The sequence below is a fragment of the Manis pentadactyla genome, chromosome 11, assembly GCF_030020395.1.
Source record: "Manis pentadactyla isolate mManPen7 chromosome 11, mManPen7.hap1, whole genome shotgun sequence".
Taxonomy (NCBI): domain Eukaryota; kingdom Metazoa; phylum Chordata; class Mammalia; order Pholidota; family Manidae; genus Manis; species Manis pentadactyla.
Genome location: NC_080029.1, coordinates 92914075 through 92927126, shown reverse-complemented (window position 1 = coordinate 92927126; position 13052 = coordinate 92914075). Strand labels below are relative to the sequence as shown.

The following is a 13052-nucleotide window of genomic DNA, read 5'->3' as shown; positions in this document are numbered from 1 at the left end:
AGAGTTGTAAATAATCTAGTTAAGTGATGAAGGAATATCAACACAGACTCAATCTGGGAGACTGGGAGAGCTCCCCTCCTCCCTTTTCCTTTCCCTTCTTTTGGTTCTTGGCATTCGGGGAAATCCTTGTCAAAACACTAGCTGAATACAAGCTAAAGGAAAAGAGAGTTCAGAAACCACACAAGATAAAGAAGACCATCTTCACAAAAATAGGTTAGAAAAAAAAAACAGTAAACAGTTACAACCCATAGCAAACAACAGAAACAAACCCAGAGCAGGGGAAGTAATCTGATTTTCAGAGTTAGCACATGAAATGTGTTATGTCCCATTTTCAACAAAAAATTTTTAAATATGCAAAGAAACAAGCCAGTATTGTCCATTCACAGGAGAAAGGAACAGAAATGGTCCCTGAGTAAGCATAGACATTAGACTTACTAGGTAGAGATTATTTATATCCACTATCTTAAATATACTCAAAGAGCTAAAGGAAACCATGGACAGCAAACTAAAGGATATCAGGAGAATGTTGTCTCAGCCAATAGAGAATATTGTTAAAGAGGTAGAAAATATGAAAAGTAACCGAATAGAAATTTCATGGCTAAAAAATATAACAAAAATGTACAACTCACTAGAGGATTTCTTAAAAGATTTGAAAAGGCAGAAGAAAGAATCAGCAATTATAAAGATAGGTCATTTGAAAATATCTAGTCAGAGGAGGAGAAAGAAAAACAGAATAAAGAAAAATGAATGTAGCCAGAGATTTGTGGGACACTGTCAAGAACACCAATATATGCAGAATTGGTCTCAGGAGAGAGAGAGAAAGAGGCAAAACAAAAATTGAAGAAATAATGACTACAACTCCCCAAATTTGATAAAGAATTTATCATCTATACATGAATTAGATGAATCTATACATCCAAATACATCAAACTTCAAGTAGTATAAATGCAAAGAGATCCACACTAAGATACAGTATAATTAAATTGTTTAAAAACAAAGAAAAAAGCTTGAAGGTAGCAGGAAAAAAGGAACTTATCACATACAAGGGATCTTTAATCAGATTAACAAATAATTTCTCATCAGAAACAATAGAGTCCAAAAAAGAGTGGGATGGCATATTTAAAGTGTTAAAAGAAAAACTGTCAATGAAGAATTCTGTATTTGTCAAACTGTTCAAAACTGAAGGAGAAATTCACAGATAAACAAATGCTGAGGAAGTTTGTCACTCGTACACCTGCCCTACAAGAAATGCTAAAAGGAGCCTTTTAGGCTGAAATAAAAGGACTCTAGACAATAACTTGAAGCTATAACCACCCCCCCCTCCAAAAAAAAACTCTGGTAAAAGTAACTACGTAAGTAAATATAAATGCCAGCATTATTGTATTTTAGTTTGTATCTCCTCTTTTTGTTTCATATATGACTTAACACACAAATGAATAAAACATCATTATAAGTCTGTGTTAATGTGCACACAATGTATAAAAAGATAATTTTTGAAAATAACAGCATAAAGTGGGGACTGAGCTTTATAGGAGCAGAGTTTTCATATATCATTGAAGCTAAATTGCCATCGATTCAAATTTTAGGATATTAATTGTAATCTCCATGGCGTCCACTAAGAAAATATCTAAAAATATTTTCAGAAAGAAGACAAGGGAGTCAAAATGACACACTAAAATAAACTCATTAAACACAAAAGATGGCAGTAGTGAAGGAAATAAGAAAAAAAAAGGTATAAGACATACAGAAAACAAATAGCAAATGGCAGAAGTAACTTCTTATCAGTGATTACTTTAAATATAAATGAATAAAAGTCTCTGATCAAAAGGCAGAGATTAACAGAATGGATTTTTTAAAAAATTCACCCAACTATTTCCTGTCTACAAGAGACTCATTTTAGATGCAGTGAAACAAATAGGTTGAAAATGAAAGGCTAGAAAAAGGTATTCTATATATACAAATAATACCAAACAAGAGATGGGGTAGCTATATGAATGTCAGACAAAATAGTCTTTAAGTCAAAAGTTGTTACAAAATACAGAGCGATCACTATATATATTGATAAAAAGGTCAATTCATCAGAAAGGTATAAAAATTATAAACACACCAAACAACAGAACCCCAAAATATATGAAGCAAACATTTGACAGAAATTGAAGGGAGAAATAGTTCTACACTAATAGCTGGAGACTTTGATACCCTGCTTTTAATAATATATAGAATGACTAGACAGAAGCTCAATAAGAACTTAAGTAATGTTGTAAACCAACTAAACCTAACAGTTATATATAGAACAATTCATCCAACAACAGCAGAATGCATATTCCTAAATGCACATGGAATATTCTCCAGGATAGAACATATGTAGGCCACAAAAGAAAAATAAATTAAAAAAAATGGAAATTATACAAAGTATCCCCTTCAAACACAATGGAAGGATGCCAGAAATCAATAAAATCGAAGGAAAACTGGAAAATTCACAAATATGTGAACATTAACCCATTCTTAACCTATGGGACAAGGAAGAAATCACAGGAAAATTAGAAAACAGTTCAAGATGAGTGAAAGTGAAAATACAAAATGCCAGAGGTTATGGGATGCAGCAGTATCAGAGCTAAGAGAGAAATTTAGAGCTATAAACATCTATATTTTAAAAAGAAGATCTTAAAAACCTAACTTTTTATCTTAAGAAGAAGAAATAAGAACAAACTAAACCCAAAGCTAGCAGAAGGAAAGAAAGAGAGAGAGAAAGGGAATAAAAAATAGAAAAACAATAGGAAGAATCAACAAAACAAAAAGTTGCTTCTTTGAAAAAATTCAGCAAAATTGATAATCCTCTAACTAGACTAAGAAAAAGAGAGATGATGCAAATAACTAAAATCATGATTAAAAAATGGGAACACTGCTACTGCTCCTTACAGAAATAAAGAATTATGAGTGTATTATAAGCAGCTGTATGCCAACAAAGTAGATAACTGGGATGACATGAACACATTTCTAAAAACACATAAACTAAAAAAAAAATGACCCAAGAAGAAATAGAACATCTGAACATACCAACAAGGAAAAAGATGGAATCAGTAGCAAAAACCCCTCAACAAAGAAAATGCTAGAACCAGATGGCTTCATTGGTGAATTCTATAAAACATTTAAGAAGAATTAGCCCCAATCCTTCTCACACTCTTCCAAACAAGTAGAAGAGGGGGAAACACTTTCTATGAAGCTGATGCTGGGGTTCTTGTTTGTGGAGCCGAAGAATGAGCTTCACAAACAGTCAAGGTAGGAGAGCGAGGTACAGGCTTTTATTTAGAGATACAGTGAAAGGACAGAGCTCCTGGCTCACGCCAGGAGGGGACAAGAGAGTCTGTAGTGGTGCGTTGTCTAGGGGGTTTTTATAGGCAGCTGAGGATTTTTCGAGAACATGAAAAAAACTTAGGGGTGTGGACTTGTTAAGTGGTCTCTGAATATTTAGAATTAACTTAACACAAGCAGCTTCCTCTGATGATTTCTCTCTGAGATACCAGCATCTTGGTCTGGGAGCATATGAAACATGGCCACCTGCTCAGCCCCCAAGGTGGGCTGAGGTATTGTTTGCTAAAGAGTAAGTTAAGAATTTCTAACGTCTTAACTTCTTGGGTATTAAAATGCAATCTTATCTTTAAGGTGGAATCCTTCCTGCCTTTTACTGTGTTGTTTATGCCTGGGCTTACTTGCTAAATTAGTCGCCCAGTTTGCAAAATCACTTCAGATCTGAAGGAGGAAAGACAGCACATAGGCCTGGGCCTTTTAGTATGCTAAAGTGAACCTTACACATGATTATAAATGGTTAGCATAATAAAACATGTGCTACTCTTCTTAATCTGGGGAACATTAACTGATTTCACTGAAGAATGATTCTAGAGCTCAATGTTTAACATAGAATTTTAGCAGGGGGGTTTCCTTGTATGTAGTTACATTGGTCTGACTGCAAATATCCCACCCTGCCCCCTCCAGAGGCCCTCACCCTACTCTGACTACGTCCACGGTCCCTGTCTCAAAGCCAGCAATACTGTCATACCAAAGCCAGACAAAGATACCATAAGAAAGGAAACCAATAACCCTTTTGAATATAGAGGCAAAAACTCAGCAAAATACTAGCAAACCAAACCCAATAGCACATCTAAGAAATTATACACCATTGCCAAGAAGTGAGATTTATCTCAGGAATGCCAGGATGATGCAACATAAAATCAGTCAGTATAACATACTACATTAATAGAACAAAGGGGTGTCTTGCAAAACCCCAGAATCATCTCAATTGCCACAGAAAACTATCTGAAAAATATCTAACACCCTTTCATGATAAAAACTCTCAGCAAACTGAGAATAGAAGGGAACTTCCTCAACATAATAAGGGGCATTTATGAACAACCCACAGCACACATTATACTCAACAGTGAAAGTTTTCTCCCTAAGATCAGGAACAAGATAAGGATGCCCACTTGCACCACTGCTGCTCAACATTGGTGGAAATTTTAGGTAGAGCAATTAGGCAAGAGAAAAAAAACTCAAATTGAAAAGGAAGAAGTAAAGCTGTCTATTTGTAGAGGACATGATCCTATGAAGAAAATGGCAAAGAACCCTCAAGAAAACTACCAGAACTAATGAACAAATTCAGCAGAGTTGCAGGATACAAGATCAACTCACAGAAATCAATTGTTTCTCTTTACCAGCAATGAACAATCCCAAAAGAAAATTAAGAAAACAATGCCGTTTATAATAATATCCAAAAGAATAAAATTCCTGAGAACAAATTTAGCAAAAATGTTTGAAGACTTGTACACTGCTGAAATAAAGAAGACCTAAAGAAATCCAAAGTCATCCCATGTTTGTGTAGAAGACATTATTAATATGGCAATACTCCACAAAGCAATATATAGATTAAACGCAACCCCTAACAGAATTCCAATGCAGTTTGCAAAAATGGGAAGCTGACTCTCAAGTTCATACAGAATTTCAAGGGGGACTAGTCAGAAGAATCTTGAAAAAGAAGAACAAATTTGGAGGACTCATACTTTCCTGATTTTAAAACTTACCACAAAGGTACAGAAATAAAAACAGTGTAGTACTGCCATTAAAGAAAAACACTGACTGATGGAATAGAATCAGAAATTAAACCGTACATCTGTGGCCAGTTGATTTTCAACAAGGGTGCTAAAACTCTTTGATGGGGAAAGAATAGTCTCTTCAAAGTGGTGCGGAAACAACTGGATATCCATATGTGAAAGAATGAAGATGGACCCCTACCTCACACATATACAAAAATTAACTCAAAATTAATCAGTGGACTCTATAGCATCTTACTACACTGATAGATAGTGATTGCAGTGGGGTTGGGAGGAGGACTTGATAATATGGCTGAATGTTGAAACCACAATGTTGTTCATGTGTGAGTTCGGGGAGAGGAAATCCCAGTGCAAAATACCTCTAAAAACCAAAATCAGTCAAAGGGAGAAATAAAGTTTAAAATCCGTTTATTGCTCACAAACTGCAGTCTGGGGCTGTTTCTCTCTTTCCTGCTCCAGCAGAAGCCAAAAACCGGCCCTCCCCTCACTTCTCAGGTACAGATAAGCCCTCTGTTGCCAGGGTAATTACCCACTGATATGGAGATGAACATCTCTCCACCCCTGAGGAATGATGCAAATGCACTAAAGCCATACTTCTTTCCACCACTGAACACCTATTGATATGCAGATGTACCAAAGCCAGGCTTGATATTCTGGAAATGTTACAATTGTACCCACAACAAATAACAAAAGGGAATAAAAGGATAAATTGGGCTTTACCAAAATTAAAAACTTTTGTGCATCAAGGACATTATCAAGAAAGTGAAAAGATAGCTTACAGAAAGGGAAAAGTGTTTTCAAATCATATATCCAATAAAGGCCCAGAATATAACAACTCAAAAAGAAGAAGACAGTTCAATTTAAAAATGGGCCAAGGACTTGAATAGACATTTCTTCAAAGATATATAAATAGCCAAGAAGCACATGAAAAGGTGATCACTCAGGAGGGCTATGCAAATCAAAGCCACAATGAGGTACCATTTCACAACCACTGAGATGGCTATAGTTTTGAAAAGAAAAGGAACAGAAATTGAGTGTTGGTGAGGGTGTAGAAAAACTGGAAGTCTCATTCATTGCTGGTGGAAATGTTAACTGCTGCAGCCACTGTGGGAAAATGTTTGACAGTTCCTCAAAAAGCTAAACAAAATTACCGTATGACCCAGCAATTCCACTTCCAGGTTTGTACTCAAAAGAATTGAAAACAGGTACCCAAGTATTTACAATCAAATGCTCATGGTAACATTATTAACAATAATCAAAAAGTGGAAATAACAGAAATGTGCATGAGTAGATAAACAGAATATAGCGTGTACATACAATAGAGTATTACTGAACTATAAAAAGGAATGAAGAACTGATAATATGTTACAACATGTATGAACCTCAAAAACATGCAAATAAAAAAAGCCACACACAAAAAAAATAAGATTCTATTTATATGAAATGTCCCAAGCAGATTGGTGGTTGCCAGAGGGTGGGGGTAGGGCACAGTGAGGAGTGACTTAATGCATATGTGGTTTTCTTTTGGGGTGATGAAAATGTTTTGGAACTAGGTAGAAGTGGTGGTTGCACAACACTGTCGTTGTGCTAAATGCCACAGAATTATGTACTTTAAGATGGCTAACTTTATGTTATGTGGATTTCACCTCCCACCCCCCCCAAAAAAATTAAACCATGCAAGTACTGAAAATAAGCAGGGGTAAGGAAAGTAAGGAAAACCTTCTGACTCAAACTCAAATTTGGGAAACAATAGAAAAAATTAATGAATTAAGCTATGTTAAAACTTTTTAAACAAGCAAAACAATAACATCATAAGCAAAGAAATTTTTTTTGGTGACTTATATCACATACAGGATTAATCATCCTAAAATACAGAGCTCTTACATATCAGAAAGGGAAAGACTGAAAGTGATTTTTTAATTTTAAAAAATTTTATTTTATTTTTCATAAAACTTGAAGAAAACATGTATTTTTTTATGGCTACAGACTTTATATAAATGTTTGTGAAAATGCCCTGACTTTATAGTTTCATACAAACTGCCTATGTGCATATAACTTGGATTTGCTTATTCAATAATAAAACATTGTCATTTTTCTATAAAAGTGTGACTTTTTAAAAAAAAAAAAGTGTAGTTTGCAAAGAAAGAAATGCAGATAGCCATTATACATATGAAATAATGTTCAACCATGATTATAGGAAGTATGCAAATTAAAACCACACTGAGATATCATCTCTCATTTACTAGATTGGAAAAAAAATCCAGAAGTTTGACAACACACTTTCTTGACAAATCTGTGGTGAGACAGGCAATCCCATATATTGTTAGTGTGAGTGCAGAATGATACAAGCTTTTTAAAGGTAAATTTTGTAGTGTTTCAGAGAATTACAGTTACAGTTACTCTTTGATACAATAATCCACTTTTAGGACTCCATTCTGGAGCTCTTTCTATGTAAAGTTGAAATAATATTGTATACAGTTATTCACTGTGGCATTATTTATATTATTTATTTATTTATATTTGCAAATGGTTGAAACATTCTTCAAGAGTGGTTGAATAAACTAGTTCATCCAATCAGTTGAGTACTATGCATCTGTTAAAACTAATGAAGAAGCTCTATATGTTCTGATATGAAGTAATCTCCAGGATATGTTGTTAAGTGAGTTAACAAGGTATAGAACAGTGTTAATAGTATGTTACCTATTTTGTCAGTAAGGAGAGGAAATAAAGGGAAAAATACATATTTGCGAAAAATTGCTAAAAGTAAAAAACAGAAACTAATTAAAAATGGTTACCTCTGGAGAACAATAGGGACTAGGGCTAAAAGGCATGAAGAAAATACAACTTTTCTAAGTGTGCCTTTTTATGTACCTTTGACTTGTGAAGCGGTATATTTTTCAAAATATAAAACTAAGTCAAAAGGGAAAAGACGACCTAACTACAACCTTTAAATAGAACTCGTGCCACATGTCAAATTTACCGAGTATCATAATTCTTCCAAGTGGTAAAGACACCTCAAGACAAATGCTGGGCATAGAAGCCACAGGGCATAAATATGCAAAGAAGTAAAAAGCTAACCTTTTGAAACAATAAGGCTTCTCTCTCACTTACCAACTTAACATTTCCCTGTATGGCCCCAGAAGATGACTGGTTAGCCAGAGACGGGTAAGATTCCTCAAGGGAGGAACAACCTAAGACAGGCACAGTCGCAGGGGGCCATCAGGTGAGAAATTGGGGATCAGCAGAGGTGAGGCTTAGAACCTCCCCCCTCATGTTCTGAGAGAAATCTTCTGCATACATGGATGTTTATTGCCCTTGTCTAGCTCGGATTAACACATAGTCTACAGGCACACACCTGATCATCTACATTTGCTCTCTTACAACACTAAACTATGTTTTCTACCTTTATCTCGTATCTACCTACCACTTCAGCATTTTATTAAAAATAATAATAATAAAGAGAGAAATGCGGTATCCACATATAAATCAAGTTTAAAAATCAAATGAATATTCATATTTGAACTGACTGTTTATAGTTCATAATGCATGAACAAAACCGAAAGTTTCTGTGATGACTGCCCTTGTAATGTTCACCATGTAACTTATTCACTATGTAAGAATTTGTTCTCCATGTAAGAACTTGTTCGTTATGCATCAGAAGATTGGAGACTAACGAAAATTAGGCTTGGGGTGGATTAATGATTGTTCATTGAGTATTGACCCCCCTATACAGAATTTTATTGTTGTTAACAACTATTTGATCAATAAATATGAGAGATGCCCTCACACACACATACAAAATATATATATATATATATATAAACACACTTCCAATTGTAAAATAAATAAGTAACCGGGATGTAATGTATAGCATAAGGAATATAGTCAAAATATTGTAACAACTTGGTATGGTGATAGCTGGTACCTAGAATTATCATGTATATAAATGTTGAATCACTGTAACATATAATATTGTATGTTATATGTGTTGTACACCTGAAACTAATGTAATACTGTGTGTCAACTACCCTTCAATAAAAAAAAAAAAAAAAAAAGGGAAAAGAAGAAAACCCTAAAATTGAAAAAAAAAAAAAAGAAGAAAATTACTCTAACTGTATATCAAAATACTAACATAATCACACAGGGAAAACAATTTTTCAAATAACTTTAGAATATTATACTCTTACGGTAAATCCTTTAGTGAGACAAAAAAGGCTATAATTTTAATCTTCAGTAGTTTAATCGCTAGTGATATTGATACAATTTTGAAATAAATACATATATAGTAGAGTAATACAAATAAATAATTATGTTTCTATTATTAGGAATCGGGATTTTCAAAGTAAGATAAATTAGATACAAGTATAAATTCAAGATTTAAAAATGCTCTAAAGTTAAATTTGAATTGAAAATGTCAGTAAGACTTCAGTTTTTTCATGCTTTTTTCTAATGTACATTAGAAGCAGTAGCAATAAGCTCCTCTAGCACCTAGATTTTGGTCTCTTTATACCATTCCCCTCTAAAAGCAACCAGGACTCCATGGGAAATGACTGATTCTTGGTCTATGGCCATGTTTTTAAACCTCTTAAAGAAAAATTATACCCCCCTCCCTTGGAGCCATTTTAGACACTTTTTCCTTTAACAACTCCCCACCACATGAAGTTTTAATACCACAAATATACTATATATAGTTAACCTTTGAACAGCACAGGAGTTAGGGACACTGACACCCCACACAATCAAAAATCTTCATGTAACTTCTGATTCCTCAAAAACTTCACTACTAATAGCCTATGGTTGACTGAAAACCTTACTGATAACATAAATATAACTGTTGATCAACACATATTGTATGTTATATGTATTACATGCTATATTCTTATAATAAAGTAGGCTAGAGAAAAGAAAAAATTTTCAAGTTGTCACAAATCCTCAAAAAATTTCCAATATATTGAAATATCTGCATATAAGTGAACCTGGCAGTTCATACCTGTGTTGTTCAAGGGTCTGCTGTATCTGTTTATTTACTGTGGACTTTAGATGGACTACAGACCAATCTAAGATTTTACTGGAGATTTTTTTATCACCCTTACCAAGAACCAGTTTTGTTGAGAATGCATGGTTTAGGCCAAGGAAAGCACAAGGCGATCTTGGGGCATGTTGCAACTGCAGCAAGGAAGTAGTCAAGCCTAAACAATTTTTATGAGATTTACTAATGGTGTATGGCTATGTAGGAAAAATTCCTTGTATTTTAGAGATGCACATTTAGAGGTGAAATATTTCATAATGTCTGTCATTTATTTTCAAGAACTTCAGCATGAAAAAACAGGTGAAACAAATATGGCAAAATGTCAACACGTCAACATGTTTAACAGGATACGAGTATATGCATATTGATTTTACTAGTCTTTCAACTAGTTTTAAGAAATGTTGGCAATATTCATAGTATAAAGTTTAAAATATTAAAAATGGTTCCTGTGAAGATTCCTATATATGTTACTTCTCAGCCTGAGGAAGTTGGTTTTGACTTATGTTGAGAATCTGTGATTCTCAGATTTTTCCTCACATGTCTTTTTTTTTTTCCTTCCCTCTCTCTCCCCAACCTATCCAGCTCTCTTTGACTCTATGCACAGCAGCCAAGCCTCAGATAGCCCATTCTGCCAACCCCGTACTCTTCATTCACCTACCTTGCAACTCCGGCAGCGTTGTGAGAAGCCCCCTTGGTGTAAGTAACCCTTTTGAAACTGCCTAGACTAAGGTCAAGAAAGATGGAGGGATTGGTGAATAAGTGACCTGTCACTGGAGGGAGATGAAGATGAATGTTGAAAGACCAGGAATAATCAGTCAGGGAAGTTCTTATCCGCTGTTGCCAAGTTGAAGGGAAGATCTCTTTATCTCATCACCTCTGTCCTTCATGCCCTTCTGTCTCATTGAAGAGGCTACTAAAAGAGAGTAGCCCAGAGGGTCCTTTGAGGGAAGAAAAGGCCTTTGGTTCTCATTTGGTCTCTGCAGCTTTCTCAAGTAGAGATGACTTGGGAGGAAACCTGGATATATAGAGAAGCTGGGAGAAGGAAACTAGAATCTACTACTACTTTCTACATGTCTCCTCTTTCAAGTTGTCTGTCCTTGGTTGAGTTCAACTCAATATGCAGCTTTTTCCCATCTCTTTTTGATAATCTCTAGCCTATCACTAATTATCCTTGGTAACAGTGTAAACAGTGTCACCACAGGAGTTCTTAGGGTAACTGTAGGGATGGTGAGATAACAGTGATAATTAGAGGCAGGGTAAGGACCAGAGACATGGTGATGGAAAAATCCTTTACTTATTCATCTTCCTTTAAAGAATAACTAAAATTAAACATTGCTTTCATCATTGTATTAGACCTAGATAGGAATGTAACAAAGATTCATATTTCAGCAATGGGGTAAACAACTGTAGGATTTTGTCCTTTTCCTGGCACCCTGTATGCAGAAGAAATCTTTCTTCCTGACAAAAAGAATTCTTTCCCTGAATTTCAGATGACCTTATACTCATCTTGCCATTTCTCCTTTTACCTCTCTCCTGGACTGTTTATGGGTTCTGTGCCCCTGGAAATCTCATCCTTCTGCTGCTTCTGTTTATGTCTGACCACTTTGATTAGACTGAGTAAAACCACTAGCTGAATATTAAGGCTACTTCTATCTTTGGGTGCACTTAGTTTACACCTTTTTTTTTTTTGTTTTCTTGTCTTTAATCAACTATCAGACCTTTGACTCAGTATTGGTGTGTAGCCTCATTGGTAAATATTTCCTTTGGGTCTGACTGCCCTAAATGGGCCTTTTTGGCCCCAGACCACATTCCTCTTTTTTTTTAATTTTCTGCTTGAGGCATGCCTCCTGTGATCCTTAACAGAAAAGAGAGAATTGGCATGCCTTAAACTTAATGACTGATTGAGTCTTTGTAGGCTCAGCCTTGCAACTTTCCTAGGTTCTCTTTGATAACCAAATGTTCAGGGGTCTCCTATTTCCAAAATCTATCATTAGGGATATCAGGGTACTTTAAAGTTACAATACCATAAAAACATGATATTTACAAAGGGAAAGGCAGATTGTCCCTTATTATAGATCAATGAAGAAGTAAAGGTTGGGGTAGGAATTATTCCACAGTGTAATTAAAGACTGTAAGGTCTTTGTTTTCCTTCTGTCAAGACCTGGGTAATTAGTTTTTATATATTACATGTGTATTATATTCACAGGCCTATAATATTGTATATCCCAAGACTAAGAGAGTCTTAACCTTGGGTCCACAGATTGATTTCAGGGTAAAGTCTATGAACCTCAGGAACTGTAAGTAAAGATTAGTTGAATATCCATGTGTACATTTTCTGGGAAGGTAGTCCATGACTTTGATTAGAATTTCAAATGAGTTAGTGACCCCCAGGAAGATTAATGAAGAAACTGCTGCCATTTAGAGACTCCAAGGCAGTCTTCTGTCTTCAGGTAAATAATGTTCCCTTCTTCTCTTCTGATTCACAAGGCTTTCTACATTCTCCTGCATTTGGGCTGTAAACAATGATTATCTCTGCCCCAGAAATATGTTTATTGCTTTAGAGAAATAATTCTTAACAAAAGATGTACATCAGCTTTAATTGGGAGTGTTTCAACAAAATATATTGCCCTCAGCCCCAATCTTCCACCCAACATTCACCTGAAATTTGTATTAGCTGGAAATTTGTTTTTTAAAAATTTCCCATAATTTTGATATACAACCCTAGTTATGAACCACTGGAATAAAGTGTTAACATGCTTCCAAAGTAGGAATAAGGGCCATGGGAATTTGGAGTTGGGATGGGATACATTTGGGAAAATACTAGAGGAAGTGGGCCTCAGCATCCTTAATTTCTTAAATGTACCTTACTGCTATTCCTGTAGTATACATGAGGTCAGAGCAATGGTTCCAGAGCTGGG

General features: G+C 35.1%; 1 protein-coding gene across 20 annotated transcripts in view; it reads left to right on the top strand.

Annotated features, from left to right (window-relative positions):
• The window catches only part of PPIP5K1 (diphosphoinositol pentakisphosphate kinase 1), a 42524-nt gene that overhangs the window by 27489 nt on the left and 1983 nt on the right, over window positions 1–13052 (top strand). For all 20 annotated transcript variants that reach the window (XM_036923628.2, XM_036923627.2, XM_057488760.1 and 17 more), the window contains one exon: window positions 10717–10830. In XM_036923628.2, the coding sequence (XP_036779523.2) occupies window positions 10717–10830 (114 nt within the window). The remainder of the gene's footprint in view (window positions 1–10716; window positions 10831–13052) is intronic.